General features: G+C 55.1%; 1 protein-coding gene across 2 annotated transcripts in view; it reads right to left on the bottom strand.

Annotated features, from left to right (window-relative positions):
- Positions 1-1,681: 1,681 nt before the first annotated feature.
- The window catches only part of MECP2 (methyl-CpG binding protein 2), a 58,503-nt gene continuing 41,832 nt past the window's right edge, over positions 1,682-18,352 (bottom strand). For both annotated transcript variants that reach the window (XM_033112169.1, XM_033112260.1), the window contains 2 exons: positions 12,776-13,126; positions 1,682-11,385 (listed from right to left, as the gene is read on the bottom strand). In XM_033112169.1, coding sequence (XP_032968060.1) covers positions 10,302-11,385; positions 12,776-13,126 — 1,435 coding nt within the window. In that variant the 3' untranslated portion in view covers positions 1,682-10,301. The remainder of the gene's footprint in view (positions 11,386-12,775; positions 13,127-18,352) is intronic.

The raw sequence follows: 18,352 nt of genomic DNA, 5'->3' as shown, positions 1-18,352 counted from the left end.
AGGGCTTTCCTGCCAAAAGACTCCTGTGCTTCCCGGAGCCTTCTGATGGGTCGCAGCTCTGGACTGCAGCCTCCATGGCCGTCACCACATGGCCCCTGCACACCCACCTCATGTCTAGCTCTGCACACACCAGCAGCCGTAAGCCATCCAGAACTCCTTATGATTCCGAGAAAGCGCCAGGCCTTCTGTGTCCACGAGTTAGCACGTGCAGTTTCCTGGCCGTCATGTGACAAGGTTGAGCTCAAACAGCTCTCCAGGTGGAAGCTAGGGTGCAAGCTCCCTAGGGCCCTGTGGCAGAGCTGTCTGCAGCCCCCGCTGTGCCTGGCATCTCTGGTGTGCCCTTCTTGAGCCTCCCCCAGTAGATGGGGAAGACCCAGCCAACAGTACCAGGTGCCTTCTTCTTTTGTTTCTCCAGCTAGAGGCATGCTTGTTGCAAGGTAACAGTTCTTCCCTGACCGTCCATCCCCCTTGTCCTCTCGATTCTGACCCCAGAGGGCTCCCCACCCCAGGTTGTCCTCCCAGGGACTCGGGGATGTTTGCAAAAACCCGCGCCCAATATGGGCGTCCATTGGAACCTCTTCCCAGAAGTGTCAGCCACTCCCACAGAGGGGGCCACCCATACCCTGAGGATGGGAATTACCATGCGGATACACACACACTGAGCTCTAAGGGAACAGACGCTTGGCCCTACTTGCTCACTGCTGGACTGCAGCTCCCTGGACAGGCCTGGCACACACAAGATGCTCAGTGCACACAGGTTGAATTTCAACCCTTTGTTTTAACGTTTAAGGCCAAGGCTTTCGAGTGCACCTTCTAATAGGTGCGTCCACCTTTGCGCGTGAAGCTGGACACGGAGCAGTTGTCCCCTCCAGCCCAGCAAGGGCCTGGTGAGGATGACCGTGCGGGGCAGACAGCTCCAGAGAGGCCAGAGCCTTACGGGGAAGCCAAGGGGCACAGGCAGGGTGTGACACCTGCAAACCCCAGTGATGACAGCGCCCCCCTTGGGCAGGGAGCCAGTTCAGCAGAGGCTATGGGAGGGTCTCAGGTGGTAGGCACAGGAGGAGCCTGAGCTGGGAGTGGGCTGTTTTTCCAAAAGCACCTGGGCACATCCCGACCAAAGAGGCACCCCTACCGTGGCCCTCAGGAACAGGGAGGTTGTGCCACTGTTCTGCAGCCCGCCTGCCTCTTGACCTAGGGCACGGCGGGCAGATTTGTGCCAGGCCCTTCCCAGCCTGCCACCCAGAGCTTCCCCACACATGCAGGAGCAGTGTGCCTGGCAAGGGCGGCCTTGGAACGCCCAAGGGGAGGTGGTGTATGGAGCAGGCTGCCCTCTCCTCTCAGGGCGGTCCTGAAAGTGGCTGGCTCTCCTCTGTTCAGGGACAGCCAGACCGAATCAGGAAACACACCACCATGCTGTCCTGTGAGCTGTCTGATAATGAAAGCCCAGACCTTGAGTCACTTTCACAGAGAGATTTATCGAGAATGCTAACAGCACAGGATACAGTACTTCCCAACAAAAGGTGCAAACGCGTCACTTAGAAAGGCATGCTGAGTAGTCTTTGCTTTCACACGTATTAAAAAACTTACAAAAATAAAATAAAACTGCGTGCTGCCCATCTTTTCAAATAGTAAAAGAACCTTATGAAAAAATCACTTGATTTTACAACAAAAGACACAAACGGACATTTTTATGTAAATTTATAAGGCAAACTCTTTATATAATAAATAGGTTACAGGGATTCAGTGGGGGGTGTTTTTGAAACGTATACAGGTACATTCAGACAGGTTTACTGAAATGGTACAAATTTCCTTAATAAATTGCCTTTTGTTTTTAAATATATCAGTGCTTTCAGTCATTTGGCTATACACAAAGAACCTTTTTTTGAACACTACAAAAAAGCAATCAATATTTTTTGTTTTTTAAAACGACCTACTTATTTCCTAAAGTAATTGTCCCAAAACACAAAAACTGAAGGTGAATGTGATAGAGGGCTTTTTGAGACATCTCCAGCCAAGTCTGTCCTGGGCGGCTCCCCGCGCCTCACACATACCTCTCCCACCCTCAGCCGGGCTTCCCTCTGCACAGGGTGGCTGGCCTGTGTCACTGAGACTTGGGGGGGGGGCAGCCACCCTGCCTGGTTCTACCCGCTACCAAACCCCACGTGCAAATGGTCACTACAGTGAGTACTACCCTCACCTTCGGGAGGAGGTGCCGCCTGGCGCGAAGTGAGCACATCTCTGTCCGTTCCGTGAACCCAAACCGTCTGGTGGGGGGAACAGCTTCTCTGAGAAGGGTCTGGCTTTGCCATGGAAAGGGAAGGGGGGTTCTCACGTCCAAATTTTGCTGGGAATTGGATGACAGCTAAGAGAGCGCACCCTCCGCATCTCATCACACGAGATGGTGGGGACTAAGATAAGAGGTCACGTTAGTGTGGGGCGCTGCGGGACGGGGTGGGATGTGATGGAAGTGTCCTACTAAACGGTAATGCCCGCTACCTGGCCTGTCCAGAAAGAGCTGCGTCAGGCGAAGAGTGGCCAGTCTGCCCCGTCAGCATATACCTGACCTGTGGCCACAGCAGAGGAGGTCTCCAGGGAGGTGCCCACCCTTCGTCTGAGCCATGGCCGTTCAGGCCCACCCCAGCCTCCTACCAAGGCCAGGCCGGCCCTGCTCACACCCTCCTGACTCCCCTCGCAGGAACATGAACCTGTCTGTTCTTAAAAATAACAATGATGCCAATAATCTTGGGGGGGGGAAGGCAAAAGAATCCACCGGGTGGAACAAGACCTGGTTTTGCTCTGACTTTGAAAATGGCAACACATCAGCTATTCGGTCCGCTGGCATAGGCTTAACTCCTTTGGGTGGCTTCTGGCTGATCTGAGCGGGGGCCATCTCTCTGGATCTCCCCTCCTGGGAGGGGACATAGGACAGCCCCTCTCATCTTGGTCACCATCCCCACCCTCCGAATTCTTTTGTTTGTAAAGAAAAGGTGTCTAGAAGCATTTGTCTCTGGAACAATTACTTTAAACATGGTTACAATACAGACTTCAGTTCAAACACAGAAGAGATTTACTTAGCAAAGTTCCTTTCACCCACCAAAAATTACACAAATATAAGCCTCAACACCACAGTTAAGAGGACCAGTAGAGAGAACCTCATGTTTGGAACACAAAAGGGGAAATAAAAACCAAACCAAACCCAAACAGAAAACCCCCAGAAAGACGAGGGGCAGGTGGGGGGAGGAGAGCTAACACAGCACACGTTACAGTGTCCGGGTACACAGGAGCCCAGCGCGAAGAGAGGGCTCGGCACACATTGAGTAACAGTCCTGGTGATATTTGGTCATATATTCAACTACTGACTCTGGAGCGGCTGTTATTGATTGAAGCAGTGACAAATCAAACGGAAAAGGAGGCCTTGGTAGCAAAGGAAGGAGCAGGCTTCAAGTTCTGCAAGCCTTTTGCACTCCACTGTCCAGCTCCCCAGAAACACTCAACTGGATGGGCCCGCTCCGGCCCGGCGGGGCGAGAGGTCACAGGGTGAGGCTAACTCGGGCGCTGATTTTCACATTTCCGTCACAAAGCATGCACGTGGACACATGCGGACACCCACCTGTTAGTGGCCAAGCATCAGCGGCAACGGCCTCCTTGCCTCCTGGGCCCCATCCCAGGCGGGGTGGGCAAGGACGTCATGACCCACCGCTAATACTGAACGCGGGCTGGAGTGGGCCCCAGACCAGGTCCTCCAAGGGGCTGAGGGTAGCCCAGCCACCCAAAGGGTCTACGAGTGTTTCTCTTTCGGATTCAGGCCTCAGAAGTAGTAATGACGCAGGGAGGGAAGCTTTTGGCCCTGGTGATTATAATGCTCTCTGCTTTGGAAGAACAAGTTTCTGGATTTATTTTTTTTTTTGGTGTTTTTAATTACTTAAAAAACGATCAAAAAGAACTGTTACAGCTAAACTCTCTAGCAGATATTGCTCATTAAGAATTACAAAAGCAAATGCAATTACTCATAGGATGGGGGAGAAGAGAAAGGGACATTTCTGGAGTCTGCTACCTCCTGGAGGGGACCCACTGGGCTCTTCTATGTGGTTCTGGGGTCCCTGGCATTGTACCTGGTGTGGCTCACACATTCAGAGATGTGACGGGCCTCCCGTCTCCCCTCCAGACCCCCGGACTCGGGCAAGTGGGAGTCCTACTGATGGGGAGGCCTGCTGAGCCGCCTCTCACACGTGATCACTCTGACCGGGTCACTAGAAGGGATGGGGGGTCAGGCCACCCCTGTGGACTCCAGCTGCCCCACCCAGAGGTGGAAGGGGACCAGGCGGTGCCAACTACATTCCGGACATCGCGAGGGCAAGGGAGCGCTCGCGCACCCACCCACTGAGGTGAACTGTCCTGCGGCACCCTGGGACCTCTCTCACAAACACGGGAGAAACAGTGCAAAACCCCGGGTGCTGCCTGGAGCCTCCTTTGCTTGGCACAGGGAAGCCCTTGAAAGAAGCGAGGAAAGACCACGGATCTGCTTGGACAGAAGAAGTGACCAGCAGACAGATTTGTCGTTTTTTTTTTTTGTTTTTGTTTTTTTTTTTGTTTTTTTGTTTTTTATTTTCCCTTGTCCTATGCTATGGTTATCAGAAATATTGTAATTAAGCAACAGGTATAATTTTAACAGGTCTTTTTTTGTGTGGAGCCACAAGCAAAATGAGTTTATAATTGTGCAATATACAGATATATATATATAAAAATTCAACTGCTTTGTGTGTCTAGTCGGTGCATTAAATAAAAGGGACAGAAAAATTGAAAGCAAAACTAAAAAGCAAAACAAAAGCCCAGGATAGAAGAGACCAAGCAGGCCTATGCGTATAGTCTATAAGATACTGGATATAATCAGGGTCACCAGGAAGAACAGCTTTGTCACTTGACACACAAACACTGATGGGAGAGGGACTACCAGTGGGCAGGAGCCAAAAACCTCTTGGCCTTTTCATCTCGTTTTCTCTCGCTGCTGAGCAGGACTTGAGAAAAGGTAAGATAGAAGGGGGAGCTCGGGGAGCAAAGACAATTTGCAAGTTTCATAAATGCTCTGAAACTCAAAGGCCAGATTTCCCCTGTGAGGGTCTTGGCTCTGCTGGTGGTGGGCGGGGGAAGCACCTGTCTTCACACCCACCCTCCCTCTGCCCCAGGGGCTCTCGAGGGTGAGGGACAAGGGGGGCACACACCGCAGCGAGTGCTCAGGCCTCTGTCCTCACCTCTGAGTTCAGATGGGAGTGCCGCTTTACCAGGCCCCAGCCCCCAAGGAGAGCAGAGCAGAGCAGGCGGATGTACTCAGGGGACAGGCTGTACCACAGGCAGAGGCCAAGGGGGAGACATCACCCTCTCCTTCCTAGTTAGCTGGGCCCTAGTTCGAGCTCCTTTTTTTCTGACAAATCAGCACTTCGGGTAGGCTGTGTGGAGATGAGAATGGAGCAAGAAACAGGTGGCGCTGGGGAGTGGAAATGGCTCAGGCCTTCACGAGTCCCTGCTGAACACTCAGCTTCTCACACCAATAGCTGGGCTCCTGCAGCTTTGGGACCAGGCGGGCTGTAACCTCCAGGCCGCCCCACAGGCCAGGACGGCAGCTGAATCTTCAGGGACTGCTACCCAAGGAGAAACGGGCTCTCCAGTGACAGGATGGCCCTGAGTCTCAGATCCAGCAGCTTCGGGCTGGAATCCCCTTCGCCTGCTGCGCTCACCACACATCAGGTCAAGCTCCAAGTATTCTGAGAGCAGCAAAAGCTTGCTCTTATTCATTCAGAAACAGCGAAATGTAATTTTCTGCCAAATATTCTCTAGGTTTTCCTTCGGAATTGTTGAGAACCGGTTTCAGTGTTCACTTTTTTCCCCCTTTAATATGTAACTTCAGACCCTGGGGCAGGCAGTATCCTAGTGATTTGTAACAATTAGGCCTTTTCTAAAGATTGATCTAAAAGAGAAAGACACAAAAATGGAGAGTCACCAAACCCCTCCAAGAGCGGACAGGCTCACTGACCGAGAGAGCGAAGATGGGCCCTTGCAGAGAGCAGAGCAAGAGTGTGAAACGGACATGGCGGGGGCGTGGGGGCAGCGGCTCGGCCGACAGGCCTGGCGCCGTGGGCGTCGCGCTGCACTTGGGGTACTGGCTAGGCAAACGCCCGTGGGGCTCTACACACAGCTTGCTTCCCGAGGTCTGGGCCACGGGTCCTAGACTCCATGCGTGACTTGCACCAGGAAGCAATCTGGGCAACGACAGCGGCTAGGAATGGATGCACAAAGGTCTTCTCCAAGAACCAGTACCTGTAACCTCCCCTGACCCCGCCAGCTCAGAGAGCTGGGCGGGAATGCTCCTCGCGATCCAGTCAGCCCCACCTGGTGAGTTCAGTTCATAACCTTTGCTCCTTCCTGGGCTTGAGCTGCTTCTTAAGTTACTTAAAATCCAGAGGTCCTGTCAGCTAAGGAAACTCCTTCCCCACCAAATGTGGAAGTTTGTTTCTGGCTAGTACCCTTTCACGATCGCTGTGACAGCAATAACAAGCTGGGCAGAGGAGGCGGTGACAAGCTGGGGCTGCTCTGGGTCCCACTACCACTGTTCTTGGCCTCTAGCCTGGAATGATGCCACTGAACAGACTGTTGCCTGCACCTGCACAGGGTGGGTCTCGGGAGTAGAAGCCAGGTGCTGGCTGTGGTCAGTGATCCCAGGCCACCACGACTTTCACCTTCCAGGGAGCTGAGGGGCTGGGTCCTTGACTAGTTTGGCACTGATGGACTGGGGACGTGGCATTTCTAGGTGTCTCCTGTGCCAGCAGAAGGGAGCCGTACCAGAGCCTGGCTGTGGCCCAGTGTCCCCAGTTCATGACAGTGTCAAGGCTGGCGATTCCACTGATTAGGACAAGCCCGTGACGGGCAGGCAGGGCTGGGCCGGGCATCGTGGGAGGAGCTCGAGGACACGTGGAATTCTGTAGAGAGAGGAGGTAGTAACTAACAACTAGAATGAGGGTTCGGGAGACTGAATGCGACTTTCTGTGACCTTGGCCCACGGGGATCCGAAAGCCATCGATCAATTCCTGTACTCTTCGCACAGTTCCCTAAAAGATGTCCCCCAATCTTTGTGGTATTGAAGTACACACAAAATTGAGGTCACACTCCAAAATGGGCCTGACACAGCTGGTGAGAATCTCAGGGCTTAGGCTTTCCCTCCAACCTCCTGTCAACCTGACTCCAGGACAGGGGTGGCATGGGAGCTGCAGGGTCCCTGCCCGCCAGGGTGACAAACTGCCAAGGCAGCCTGCTTAAAAGGTGACTCACTCGTGATGCCTTTATTTGGGGAAGAGAGAATGTGGAAGAAAGGGGGGGAGAGAGAAAACCCTAAGAGCCTCAGGCACCGCCTGCAGCTTTGGAACTCTAGGGGAAGAAGCTGGGGAGCTAGGGGGCCAGACAGAAAGACACGACCCTTGAAATGCTATGTTCTCCACCACCAATGCCCAGTCAGACCCTGAAGAAACAAACTGCCATGGGTGAAAGGGGGGCCTGGCGGCCCCGCACTCCTCTTCCCAGGACCAGATGATACCGAGCCGATGGGGAGGGCAGCTCCTGACACTGTTCCCAGGAGCCACATTTCACTGGACTAGGTGTAACGCATAAAAACCCCACCGACCAAAACGGACGGCATCTCCGTGACACACTGCCTGGATGCCGTGCTCACGCGGAGAAACGCCTTTTGGGGGTGTCGGGAGTGCAAGGCCACTGTGGGGTCAGGAGCCTTTTGTCCTTGGAGGAAGAGGGGTGATGAAGGACTCATCCCCCTCCTCCGACCCCCCCTTCCCTTCCTGGGGCGGAGTCAGAAGTGAAGCCCAGAGGATTGACAGCAGAGCGGGGTTGGTTGTGGGAGTTGCTTTTGCAGTATAAGGAAATGGATACAAAAATGCTAGAAAGGCCAGCTATGACTCTAGAAACTGAACGGGGCAAACTCCCTTGCTTCTAACCATTCCGGAAGAGACAGACACGTTTTTTTCTGAAGCTACTGATCGGAACTGTCGACTATGGTTCCTGATCACTAAGGACTGGCAAGGAAGTGCTAGACGGTTTCTAGGATGTTTCACTCCTTCATGGTTACACCGCAGTAAGGAAGCCAGGGGACAATAACTGAAATACACAAGACAACACGCACTTGACAGTTCATGGCAGCAGCTCACATGGGACGTGCTTGTGGGTGTTTCTGTAAGCATAAGACTGCTGTCTCATTTGCTACTTTGATAAGGTACTTTTCAGTTGGACAGATTTAGATATAAGAGACATCTCTGTAAACACAGAAAAGGATATACCAATATGATGAAGATATGCAGCTAGATAAGGACTTCCTGAACAGAGAGGTTGAAAGGATGGGATCCCACAGCAAACCCAAGCCTCTAAGCCCCCACGCGACACCCTGGCACAGACGTGGAAATGTGTGATGTACTGGCCCTACCCAGTCTCCAGCAAGCAAAAGCCAAATGTTTTCTATTAGAAAAGAACTTGTGGTTAATGGAGGAACCTGGGACGGAGAAGGGGGGCCCTAGGCGCTGGTGCCAGCTCAGGTCTGGGGGGCACCTGCACTGCTGCCCTGCACTGCGCTAGCAGGGCCTGGCAGAGGCCGAGGTCAGGGCTGGGTCTCGCGATGACTGCCAGGCCACGGCGGGATGGGGGTCGGGGGGTGGGGGCTCTGTGCTACCCTCAGCTCCCAAATCCAAATCCGGCCCAACTTCTCCCACCCACTTCTCTCGAGTGGAAGGCTGAGGAGGCCCGGTGTCCGGGCTCTGACCAGGGAAAGGGCTCCCTAGGAGAGCGAGGCCTTGCTGCTCTCTTGCCCTGCAGAGAGGCTGAGGCGCTAGGGCCGGTGGATTCAGCAGGGTTCGGGACAGGGTGGGGCTGCAGCTGGGGGCGGCAAGGCCGAGGGCAGGGCGAGTTCTGGCTGACCAGCATTGGCTTGTACAGTTGGGCACTGCTGCTGCTTGGAACAGAAGGGATGAATGAGGAGGAAGGAGGGGAAGAAATGAAAGGATGAAATGACAGAAGGCAGAAATGGAAGGAGAGGAGAGAAAGCAATCAGGAAGTCCTTATAAAATTGCAGCAAACACTTAGAGTTTCGGAGCTTCGTGGGAACCCTATGTGCTGAGCCCACTTTAAAACAAGCGCAGGTATCTACAGATCCAGGCAGTTCTAAACACCGTCACATCTGGTGGCTTGAGGGACAAAGCATCACCAATTCAAGCCAGTTTGCTCTCAGAGCATGTTTGTTTTGAAGTGGGAACATGAAGACTCAATAGTGCAAATAGTTCTAAGCTGTCCCTAAGGAGTAGAATTGGAAAGTTTTGGAAGAACAATCTCCCCTCCGTCCCCCCGCCCCTCTGCCAGTCACAGGCTGCTCGGAGAGACCGGGAGCCAGTCCCTCCTGCCCTGCTATGCTCTGCCGGTCCGGAGCCCGGCCAGCCTGCCTGCGCCTCGTCCTGCCGCCTCCACGGCCTCTGTCTAGTGCCGTCCACTAGAGGCCGGCCCTGGGCCATCCTGTCCTCTGGCTCAGGCCAGTCGACACCCAGCAGCTCAAAGGACGACTCCCTCTGAGCCATGCCAGAGCCGGAGCGAACAGGTGCTACTCCCCTGTCCTGTGAAATGTCCTTGTGGGTTTTGGATTGGGGCTGGCGTGAGGCCAGATTTGTGCCACCACAGGTGGGATCACACGGGCTGTAGCCACTGGCCATTTCTGTCGTCTTCTCTAAAGAAGCCACCTGTCTCTCCTGCCTCACACTTCCTTGTCCCAACGTGGGTGGGAGTGGGGGAGCTGGGAGAGCTGGGGGGCAGGGTGGGGGCAAAGGAGAGCTGAGACTGGGGCACCGGTGGCACCGAAAATGGGAGTGTCCTCTCAAGTGCTCTCTGTCCTTAACGGCCACGTGGGGGGAGGGCTGGGTGGGAGGGGAAGTGCAGGCGTACCCTAAGAAGCCTGGTCAACAGCTTGTCTGGTCAGTAGTATCTGCAGCAAGCCTTGTTGAAGGAGCCTAGTTTAGAAAAGTGCAAAGCTACTTCTGGCCCTGGTTAGGTCTTCAACCTGACTGTGCTTGTCGGTAAGAAAAACGTCCCCAATGCTCCAACTACTCCCACCCTGAAGCCACGAAACTCTAAGTTTACTGAAAGAAAAAAAAATATTTTTTATTTCAGTTAATCGGGAAGCTTTGTCAGAGCCCTACCCATAAGGAGAAGAGACAACAGCTGCCTTTATTCTTGTTGGTTTGCTTTGCAATCCGCTCTGTGTAAAGTCAGCTAACTCTCTCGGTCACGGGCGTCCGGCTGTCCACAGGCTCCTCTCTGTTTGGCCTTGGCATGGAGGATGAAACAATGTCTTTGCGCTCTCCCTCCCCTCGGTGTTTGTACTTTTCTGCAGCCGTGGTGGCAGTCGCGACCGCGGGCTGAGTCTTAGCGGGCTCCTTGGGGCAGCCGTCGCTCTCCAGGGAGCCTCCTCTCGGCATCTTCTCCTCTTTGCAGACGCTGCTGCTCAAGTCCTGGGGCTCAGGGGGGCTGGCGGGGTCCTCGGAGCTCTGGGGCTCAGGCGGGGGTGGGGGCGGGGGCGGGAGTAGCGGCACAGGCGCCTTCGGGGGCTCTGAGTGGTGGTGGTGGTGGTGGTGCTCCTTCTTGGGGGGCGAGGAGGCACTGCTGCTGCGCCCCTTCGGGCTGCTCTCCTTGCTTTTCCGCCCAGGGCTCTTGCAGGTCTTCAGTCCCTTCCCGCTCTTCTCGCCGAGGGTGGACACCAACAGAGGCTTCACCACCTCCTTCACCTCGATGCTCACCGTCTCCCGGGTCTTGCGCTTCTTGATGGGGAGCACGGTCTCTTGCACAGACCGGATGGACGACTCCTTCACGGCTTTCTTCTTGGCCTCAGCGGCAGCGGCCGCCACCACACTGCCCGGCTTTCGGCCCCGTTTCTTGGGAATGGCCTGGGGATCGGCCTCGGCTTTTCGCTTCCTGCCGGGCCGTTTGATAACCATGACCTGGGCCGAAGTGGTGGCCCCAGCCCCTTCGGCCTTGCTCCCTGGCAAAGCTTGAAAAGGCATCTTGACGAGCAGCTTCCCGGGACTTTTCTCCAGGACCCTTTTCACCTGCACACCCTCTGATGCTGCTGCCTTGGGTCTCGTGGTGCCGCTCCCTTTGGGGCGTCCCCGACCTCTGCCAGTTCCTGGAGCTTTGGGAGATTTGGGCTTCTTAGGTGGTTTCTGCTCTCGCCGGGAGGGGCTCCCTCTCCCAGTTACCGTGAAGTCAAAATCATTAGGGTCCAGGGAGGTGTCGCCTACCTTTTCGAAGTACGCAATCAACTCCACTTTAGAGCGAAAGGCTTTTCCCTGGGGACTGTGGGAACAAATGGAGAGACACAAAAAAATGATTAGAAGCTCCCAGAGCAATGTCGGCGATGCGGCAGAGCAGAAGGTGGTGGTGAACTCTGACAGAAAACATTCTGCCGCTGACGTGCCTGATGAGATTACTGAAAAGGAGTCACATTTACGAACAGCCAGGATGAGCTCAAACTAGATGGGCACCAGCATAGCGATATGCGAGCTAACTGGGCTGCCGGGCAGTGGCGGGCACTGGCATGGCCTGCTCCCACGTCACGATAGCTTGGTGCTGGCTGCTCCACAGCTGTTGCCTAGATGCCCCCAAGGACCTGCCTGCCACTCAGGCTCTTCCTCTGGCCCCCAAAGGGGTCTGGCCTGGGGATCCTGTCTAGCCGTCAGGCTAGGGCCAGTTCTGCTGGCCGGTGCCTGGCCCGACCCGCCAGGAGAGCAGCCTCTGTCTGAACTTGGACATGCTACTTGGCATCTCTGGAAACCGCTTTCCTCATCTGCCAAGAGGTAATGCTTTGCTCACTCTTCTCAGATTTGTTGGAACCAAACAAGGCTGCCAATGTCTGAAAACGTCCTTTGAAAACTGCTAACCATTTCAGGATCGTCTAAGGGACAGAACTGACATGTACTTCTTCACTCCTCCTCTGGAGCTTGGCCTTGGAAGTTACTCTGTTTCAACAGAAAACATCTTGTGACCCCCCCCCACCCCCAAAGCTGCACAGACGCAAAAGCGACTGCTGGAAAGGCACATGGCACCCGTTTGTGTTTCTCCCCAGGGGCCCTGTCCGAGAGCCCACCTTTCCCAACATAATTCACAGAGTGGACTGAGCCCTAGGAACTCCTAATTCTTCTGGTGCAGGAAGCAATATCACAGAAAAACTCTCCCAGAAAGCAGATGAGCTTAACAGGTTCTGAGAAGAATCCCGTGGCTGGATGTTCTCCAGCCGGGAACCGGCGGGAACCGCAGCGAGCTCAGCTTGCCTCCAGTGCCCAGGTCACCGCAGATGGCAGGTCCCGTGACCTCACTGCTTCCCAGGTGACCCCTCCTGGCATTTTCACTGCAACCCTGAGTAGGTCCTACTGCTAGTCCATCTCTAGACGAGGCCTCAAGAGCTGGCGGGGTAAAGTCACCCTCTGCTACCCTGTGCACGCGTCACTCAGGGCAGAGACCTCTGTACACAGTCGTTCCAAGCGTTCCTGGTCATGCCTAGAAGCGGTGTTCATTACTGAAGCCCCTCCCCGACCTCAGGAGAGGTTACGCATGCACCCTTTTGTGATCAACCAGCAGCAGAGAGCTCCTACTCCAAGGGATCCCCATTAGTTTTCAGCATCTGTCCCCGACCTCCCGCCCACCTGGCCCTCCCAGCTCTGCAGAGATAGGAGTTGCCCTTACTTACTTGATCAAATACACATCATACTTCCCAGCGGAGCGGCCAGATTTCCTTTGCTTAAGCTTTCGGGTCCAACCTTCAGGCAGAGTGGGGTCATCATACATGGGTCCCCGGTCACGAATGATGGAGCGCCGCTGTTTGGGGGAGGCAGAAGCTTCCGGGACGGCTGGGGCTGAGCCTGACCCTTCCGAGGTCTCTGCTTTGCCTGCCTCTGCTGGCTCAGCAGAGTGGTGGGCTGGCGGCTGCAGGGGCTCATGCTTGCCCTCTTTGTCTTCTTTCTTATCCTTCTTCACCTTTTTAAACTTCAGGGGTTTGTCCTTGAGGCCCTGGAGATCCTGGTCTTCTGACTTTTCTTCCCTGAAGTGTTAAACAGGCATGTAAGTATCACAGAGGACACACCGGTTTGCAGAAAAAGTGCGCATGGGCAGGCTCAGGGCAGCGCAGCACAGCACGGGCAAGGGCTCTGGGAGCGGGGGCTGCCCCGCCGGTGCTCACCAGGCCTTGATGGTCTTCCCTTCACAGATTTCTTTAGGGCTCTGGGCTGCTGATGGTGGTGGCTGACTGCACTCTACCTGCACTGTGGCCCCCCGAGTCCCACTCGCAGCATGTAGGAGAGTAAGCGGCCTACACAGGTGCCATTTTTCTGAGTAGAAACACCCTGTGGCTTCTGAGCATGCGCCTTGGCAAAGGCCACTGTATGAGCTGCACCAGACGGCCTCTGGGCTTCGTGGCTGACAGGAGGCGGCCCTGGCTTGCTGGGCAGGGAGCTGCCCACCCAACATAGGGGTGGGGCTCCAAGGCCTTGCTTGGAGGTTACTACAGCTTCTTTATTTGGGGTTTTCTCAAATGTGTGCTGGACAAACAGCTGCCGTGGGGCACAGTACAACCTACTGATGGGAACACAGGCCCGCACTACCCCCTTGGGAGGTGGCACACAGCTCAGCACTGTGGAAAGAGCACACAGGTTTGGAGCCAGCCGACCTGAGCTCAAATCCTGACTGACATTTGCAAACACAGACCCGAGCAAGTGCCCTCATATCCCATGCCTCAGTTTCCTCATCTCAGGAACAGGTTCCAACATCCCAGAGTAAGAAAAAGTCACAAAAGTGCTATATAAATCCTGGCTAACTGGGGCCATCAGAAACCGCTGCCCAGGGTTCCGGCATGAGAAGTGACCCCAGGCCAGGTGAGCCCTTGCCACTGGGCGCTCCCTTATGACAGACACAAGGCCTTGTGGGTGGGATGGCGGAGCGAGGAGAAAGGCGCCGAGGAGCGTCCACGCCGTCCCAGGAGGGGTGCCTCCCCACCTCTCATGCCGACAGAGCAGCCCCTTCCCTACCCCGGTTCCGTCTGGTAGGGTCCCTTCCTTGTGTGTTTCGGAGATGCTCACTGTGAGGCCCTGGATGCTGGGGTCAGAGTCCAGCCATGCTGCTCTCGTAGCCGGACTAAGAGGGCACGAATACCGCTGGGGCCAGGGGAGGCTGAGAAAGAAGTGTGGGCTCAGGATAAGCCATCTGCTAGCCCCTCAGCTCGCAGTCTATTCTGGAAAAGGGCACGGCTATTCCTGTCCTCTGTGCCTCAGCCCCAGAGCTGCCCTGGCCCACACAGCTCCTGCCTACACTGGCCACGCACTGCCCCGCGGCTGCTCTACCCCAAGCGGCTTCCACTGCGCTGTGCACCCGAAACCAGGCTCGAAGGATGTGGGGAAGTCAGCAAAGGCGGGTTAGCACACGACTCACTTGGTGCCACGAGCACACGGCTTTCCTGAACAGCCAAGGTCAGGTGTGGGGAGACAGGTGGTGGCAAGGGTGTGTCCGGGCCCTCCTCGGGTTCACCCAAGTTCCTCCCTATCCTGGCTCTTCATCAGGCAATTTCGGGCCCGAGAGTGGCTGGCTGCCAGGGTCACCCGGATTCAGCCCTCGGCCCACAGGGGGCGTTTTTCTGCTGTAAAATGGGGCTCCCTAACCTGTTCTAGCACAGAGCCCACTTTTCAATTCTCCCAGTCTTAGCTTCTCAGCAGGAAATGAGGAAGAACCGTGAGAGGCTGGGCGTGGCCCACCATCCCAGAGCGAGAAGGGGCGCTCGGCCACAGCTGAGCGGCAGACTGGAATCACCACTTCCGCACAGTCTACTGGGCACTGCCGAAGGCCAGGGCTGCTCCCTGGAACCCCGACAGTCCCGGAGTCAGAGAAACACACTGCGCCCATGGAAAAGGTCTGGCTTCTTCAGAACTCTCATTTGTATTCCCCAAATACTTTCAGCACCACGAGGTCAAGTACAAGCCACATGCCCCAGGAATGCCTGTTAGATACAATCAAGGGTGTTGATGCAATCGAGGGCAATCCCTTCTAGAAATCTGCCCTTAAGAGACACCTCCAGAAAGGCAAAACAACAGAGAATGATGTTGTTTTCGGCGGCGCTGTTTTGACAAGCCCCAGACTGCAGACAGCTCAGCCAGCCACCACCAGCGACGTGCTGACTAGACGACAACAGTATGGGGCACCATGGAGAGCGCCCCAACCCCCTGGGGAGTGATCCCCAGATCTACTGTCCAGGTGAAAAACGTGTATCGCAGGCTGCTTGCTGTGTGAGAAAGAAGGGGACTTTAGGAAACACACAGCAGAAACTAATGGAACGGGCGAGCCCTCTCTGGGTACGCCAGGGCATAATTTCAACTCCTGAATCAGGTAAAAAGCTTACGTAACCAAAATGAAAATGAAAACAAAGGTAACAAAACCTCATTGCATGACTGCAACCAGAAATAAATGAATTTAACGCTATCAAACTGATCCCATACTACCGAGAAGAGATTTATTTCTAATACTTTTGACAACAGTGCTCTGCACAGCCTTGATAGGACACATTCTGAGGCCAACGATGGCATCCCAGGGGCAAGGAACATGCCTAGTGGCCACGGAAGGGAACCAGGCTGGCCCCTGGGAGAAGAGGGTGGTTCTGGTTCTGGGGTGGCCTACGGGGGCGAAAAGGCAGGGGAGCACTTAGAGGGTAATGAGGAGCGTCAAAAGGACAAAGGCGCTGCCTGAATGGGCTCCCTGCATCGGGCAATGCTGTGACCAGCTGAGTTTCCAAAGAATGAGCTGATTAGAATCCAATGAAGAAAAAATGCACGTGGCAGTAGTGGGGGAGGAACGAGAAAGACTTACAGGAAGCGAGGGGGCAAGCCCCGCGGCTGTGTGGAGGAAGAAGTTTCCAGACAGTAGAGCGGCCTCAACAGGGCTTTGTTGGGTTTTCTTCCAAGTGTGATGGGAAGCTATTGGGGAGCTTTGAGCAGGGGACGGGGATAAGGGCACTTATCTTCAAAGGATCACTCTAAATAGACCGCAGGAGCCCAGGAGGAAAGCAGGAAGGACCCGTGAGAAGCCTCTTGCGGTGGTCTTGGCATGGCCCAGGGTGGAGACAGCGAATTGGGGACATGACCAGGAGGTGGGGCAGCGGAGCTGGGTGACAGACTGGTGTGGGGTTAGGGGTGGGGACAAGTGAAGGGCCTGGGCCAAGGCCTGGGAGGACTGCGGTGCCACTGACCACAGGCGGGTGAGCCTGGGCCAGGAGCAGGTTGGGCTTCCAGCCACATTCACGGTTAGGAGTTCAAGGAGAGGAGAACATAGTTCTGTTCCCACTGGCTACAAAGGTGGGAGACCCAGCTGTGCCCAAACTGACTTGGGAGCAAAGGAACTGTTTGGTGGTGGTTGTTAGGTTTTTTACATATAAAGTATACATAACAAAATTTATCTTTCTAGCCATTCCTAAGTGTACAGTAAATGAACTTTTAATAGCACGGAAGATGGGGAATAAAAGGGCCTTTGACTCCATCTGTAATAGTCTAGTTCCTTTAAATTGAAATTACCTGAAACAACTATGACACCATGTTGGTTTTCAATTCTGTGCATTGAGGGATACACAAGTGTTTGTTACTTAAAAACAAGTAACGAACGCCCACCAGGTCTGGAAGCCGTTCTGCTGGACGTGGAGGTAAAAATGATGCAAAACAGGTAGTCCGAATGAGTTTACCCCTGGCCCCGGTGCCTGCGCAGTCCCAGGATGACCCTGAAGGAGGGAGGCCAGGATGGGGTGCCAGGTGACTGCCTAAGCCCCCCGGGAGGTCATGGGTTTGCTGAAGCACATATTTTTTTCAAAGAAACAGCCCTCTTCCTCCCCTCTAAGCACAGCGCATAGGCACGTGCGCGCACACACGTGCCCACACAGTCCTGAGTGTGTGAGCTCAGAACCTAGATCACAAGTTCGTACATGTTAGAGTTGGGGGTACCCTCACAAAGCCACCTCTTCAACTCTTCAGTGTCACAGGTGAAAAGAAAAGTACCACCAGACAAGGGAACCATTCTGAGGTGACGGTTGAGTCAATGTGTGTTTACGGACGATACCCTTGATGTGAGCTAAGGACTAGGATGCGGGGCGGAGGGAGCATCACTCTGGTCACCTGGAGCTCCCGGTTTAGTGAGGGGGGAGGACAGACAGAGAGGTAACGAAGAAATAGTGACACCCTCTCCTATTCCAGGCAGAGGGGCAGCCCAGAGATGGGGATTCCCTGAAGAAGGAAGGCCCGAGGAGTGCCACAGGCTGCCAGCAGGGCTCAGGGCGGGCGACACCAGATGGGCAGAGGGGCCCCAGCCTGTCCCCACCGTGACACCTCTCCCGGGAGGGGAACCACAGGCTCTGGGCCAGCCCCCCACCGCCCAGCTTCGTTTGTGTTAAGATGGCCCTTCCGAGACGCCTTTCTTGCTCCTGCCTCCCAGGAGCAGGAGCACCCCATGCCCCCCCAGTGTACCCTGAACACATCACCACGAAGGCCAACCCCCACCCTGCCAGTGTGTGTCGTTTTTGCTGTCGTCTCCCTGCTCATCACACAGCACCAGACCCGGGAACAGCCCTCAGCAACCGCGTGCCACAGGACAAGCCAAGGCAACGCTGTGCTACCTCTGCTGCTTCTGACGGCAGTGTCCCCGCTGTCCCCGCGGCCACTCCAAGGAGCAGGGCTGGCTCAGCACCCGGGCCCAACAGGCTCAAGTGACTAAACGCTGCGTCTGGGTGCTTCCGGTGGCCCGCTGAGCACTGGTGGGTGGGGGTTGGCAGGCGAGGCTGGGGCCTTGGTGTAACCCTCACCCAGGAGCAGCGACACCTACAGTGACAGGCAGGGAGGCGTTCTGAGGGCAGCAGTTTGGGGGATGGTGACACTGGGAAGAAGGGTTCCAGGCTTGCATAGACTGGCTTCCAGAAACGCGGAGGTCAGGTCCACAGATACTCCTCCTGCTGAAACTACTAAAAATACTGCACTGAACACCTTCTAGAAGATGCTATAGAAAACAGTGTTTAAAAAGTCTTACCTGTACTCACAAGCTGGCAAGAAATTAAGGAATACACAGGCTAGAGAGTAAGGGAAGGGAGGTAAAGGGTCCTGTTCTGTGAAGAAACCTGACAGGCACCCCCTTCACAAGCGATCAAACTGAGCACGACTGACTGTGGCTGACCTGCAGCGGTGCCGGGGGACGGAGGAGGAGCGTCAGCACCCCCCCCCAAAAGGAGGGTCACTGAGCCCAATGAGGTGAC

The sequence above is a fragment of the Rhinolophus ferrumequinum genome, chromosome X (assembly GCF_004115265.2).
Source record: "Rhinolophus ferrumequinum isolate MPI-CBG mRhiFer1 chromosome X, mRhiFer1_v1.p, whole genome shotgun sequence".
Classification (NCBI taxonomy): Eukaryota; Metazoa; Chordata; class Mammalia; order Chiroptera; family Rhinolophidae; genus Rhinolophus; species Rhinolophus ferrumequinum.
This window is presented reverse-complemented; position numbering and strand designations above follow the sequence as displayed.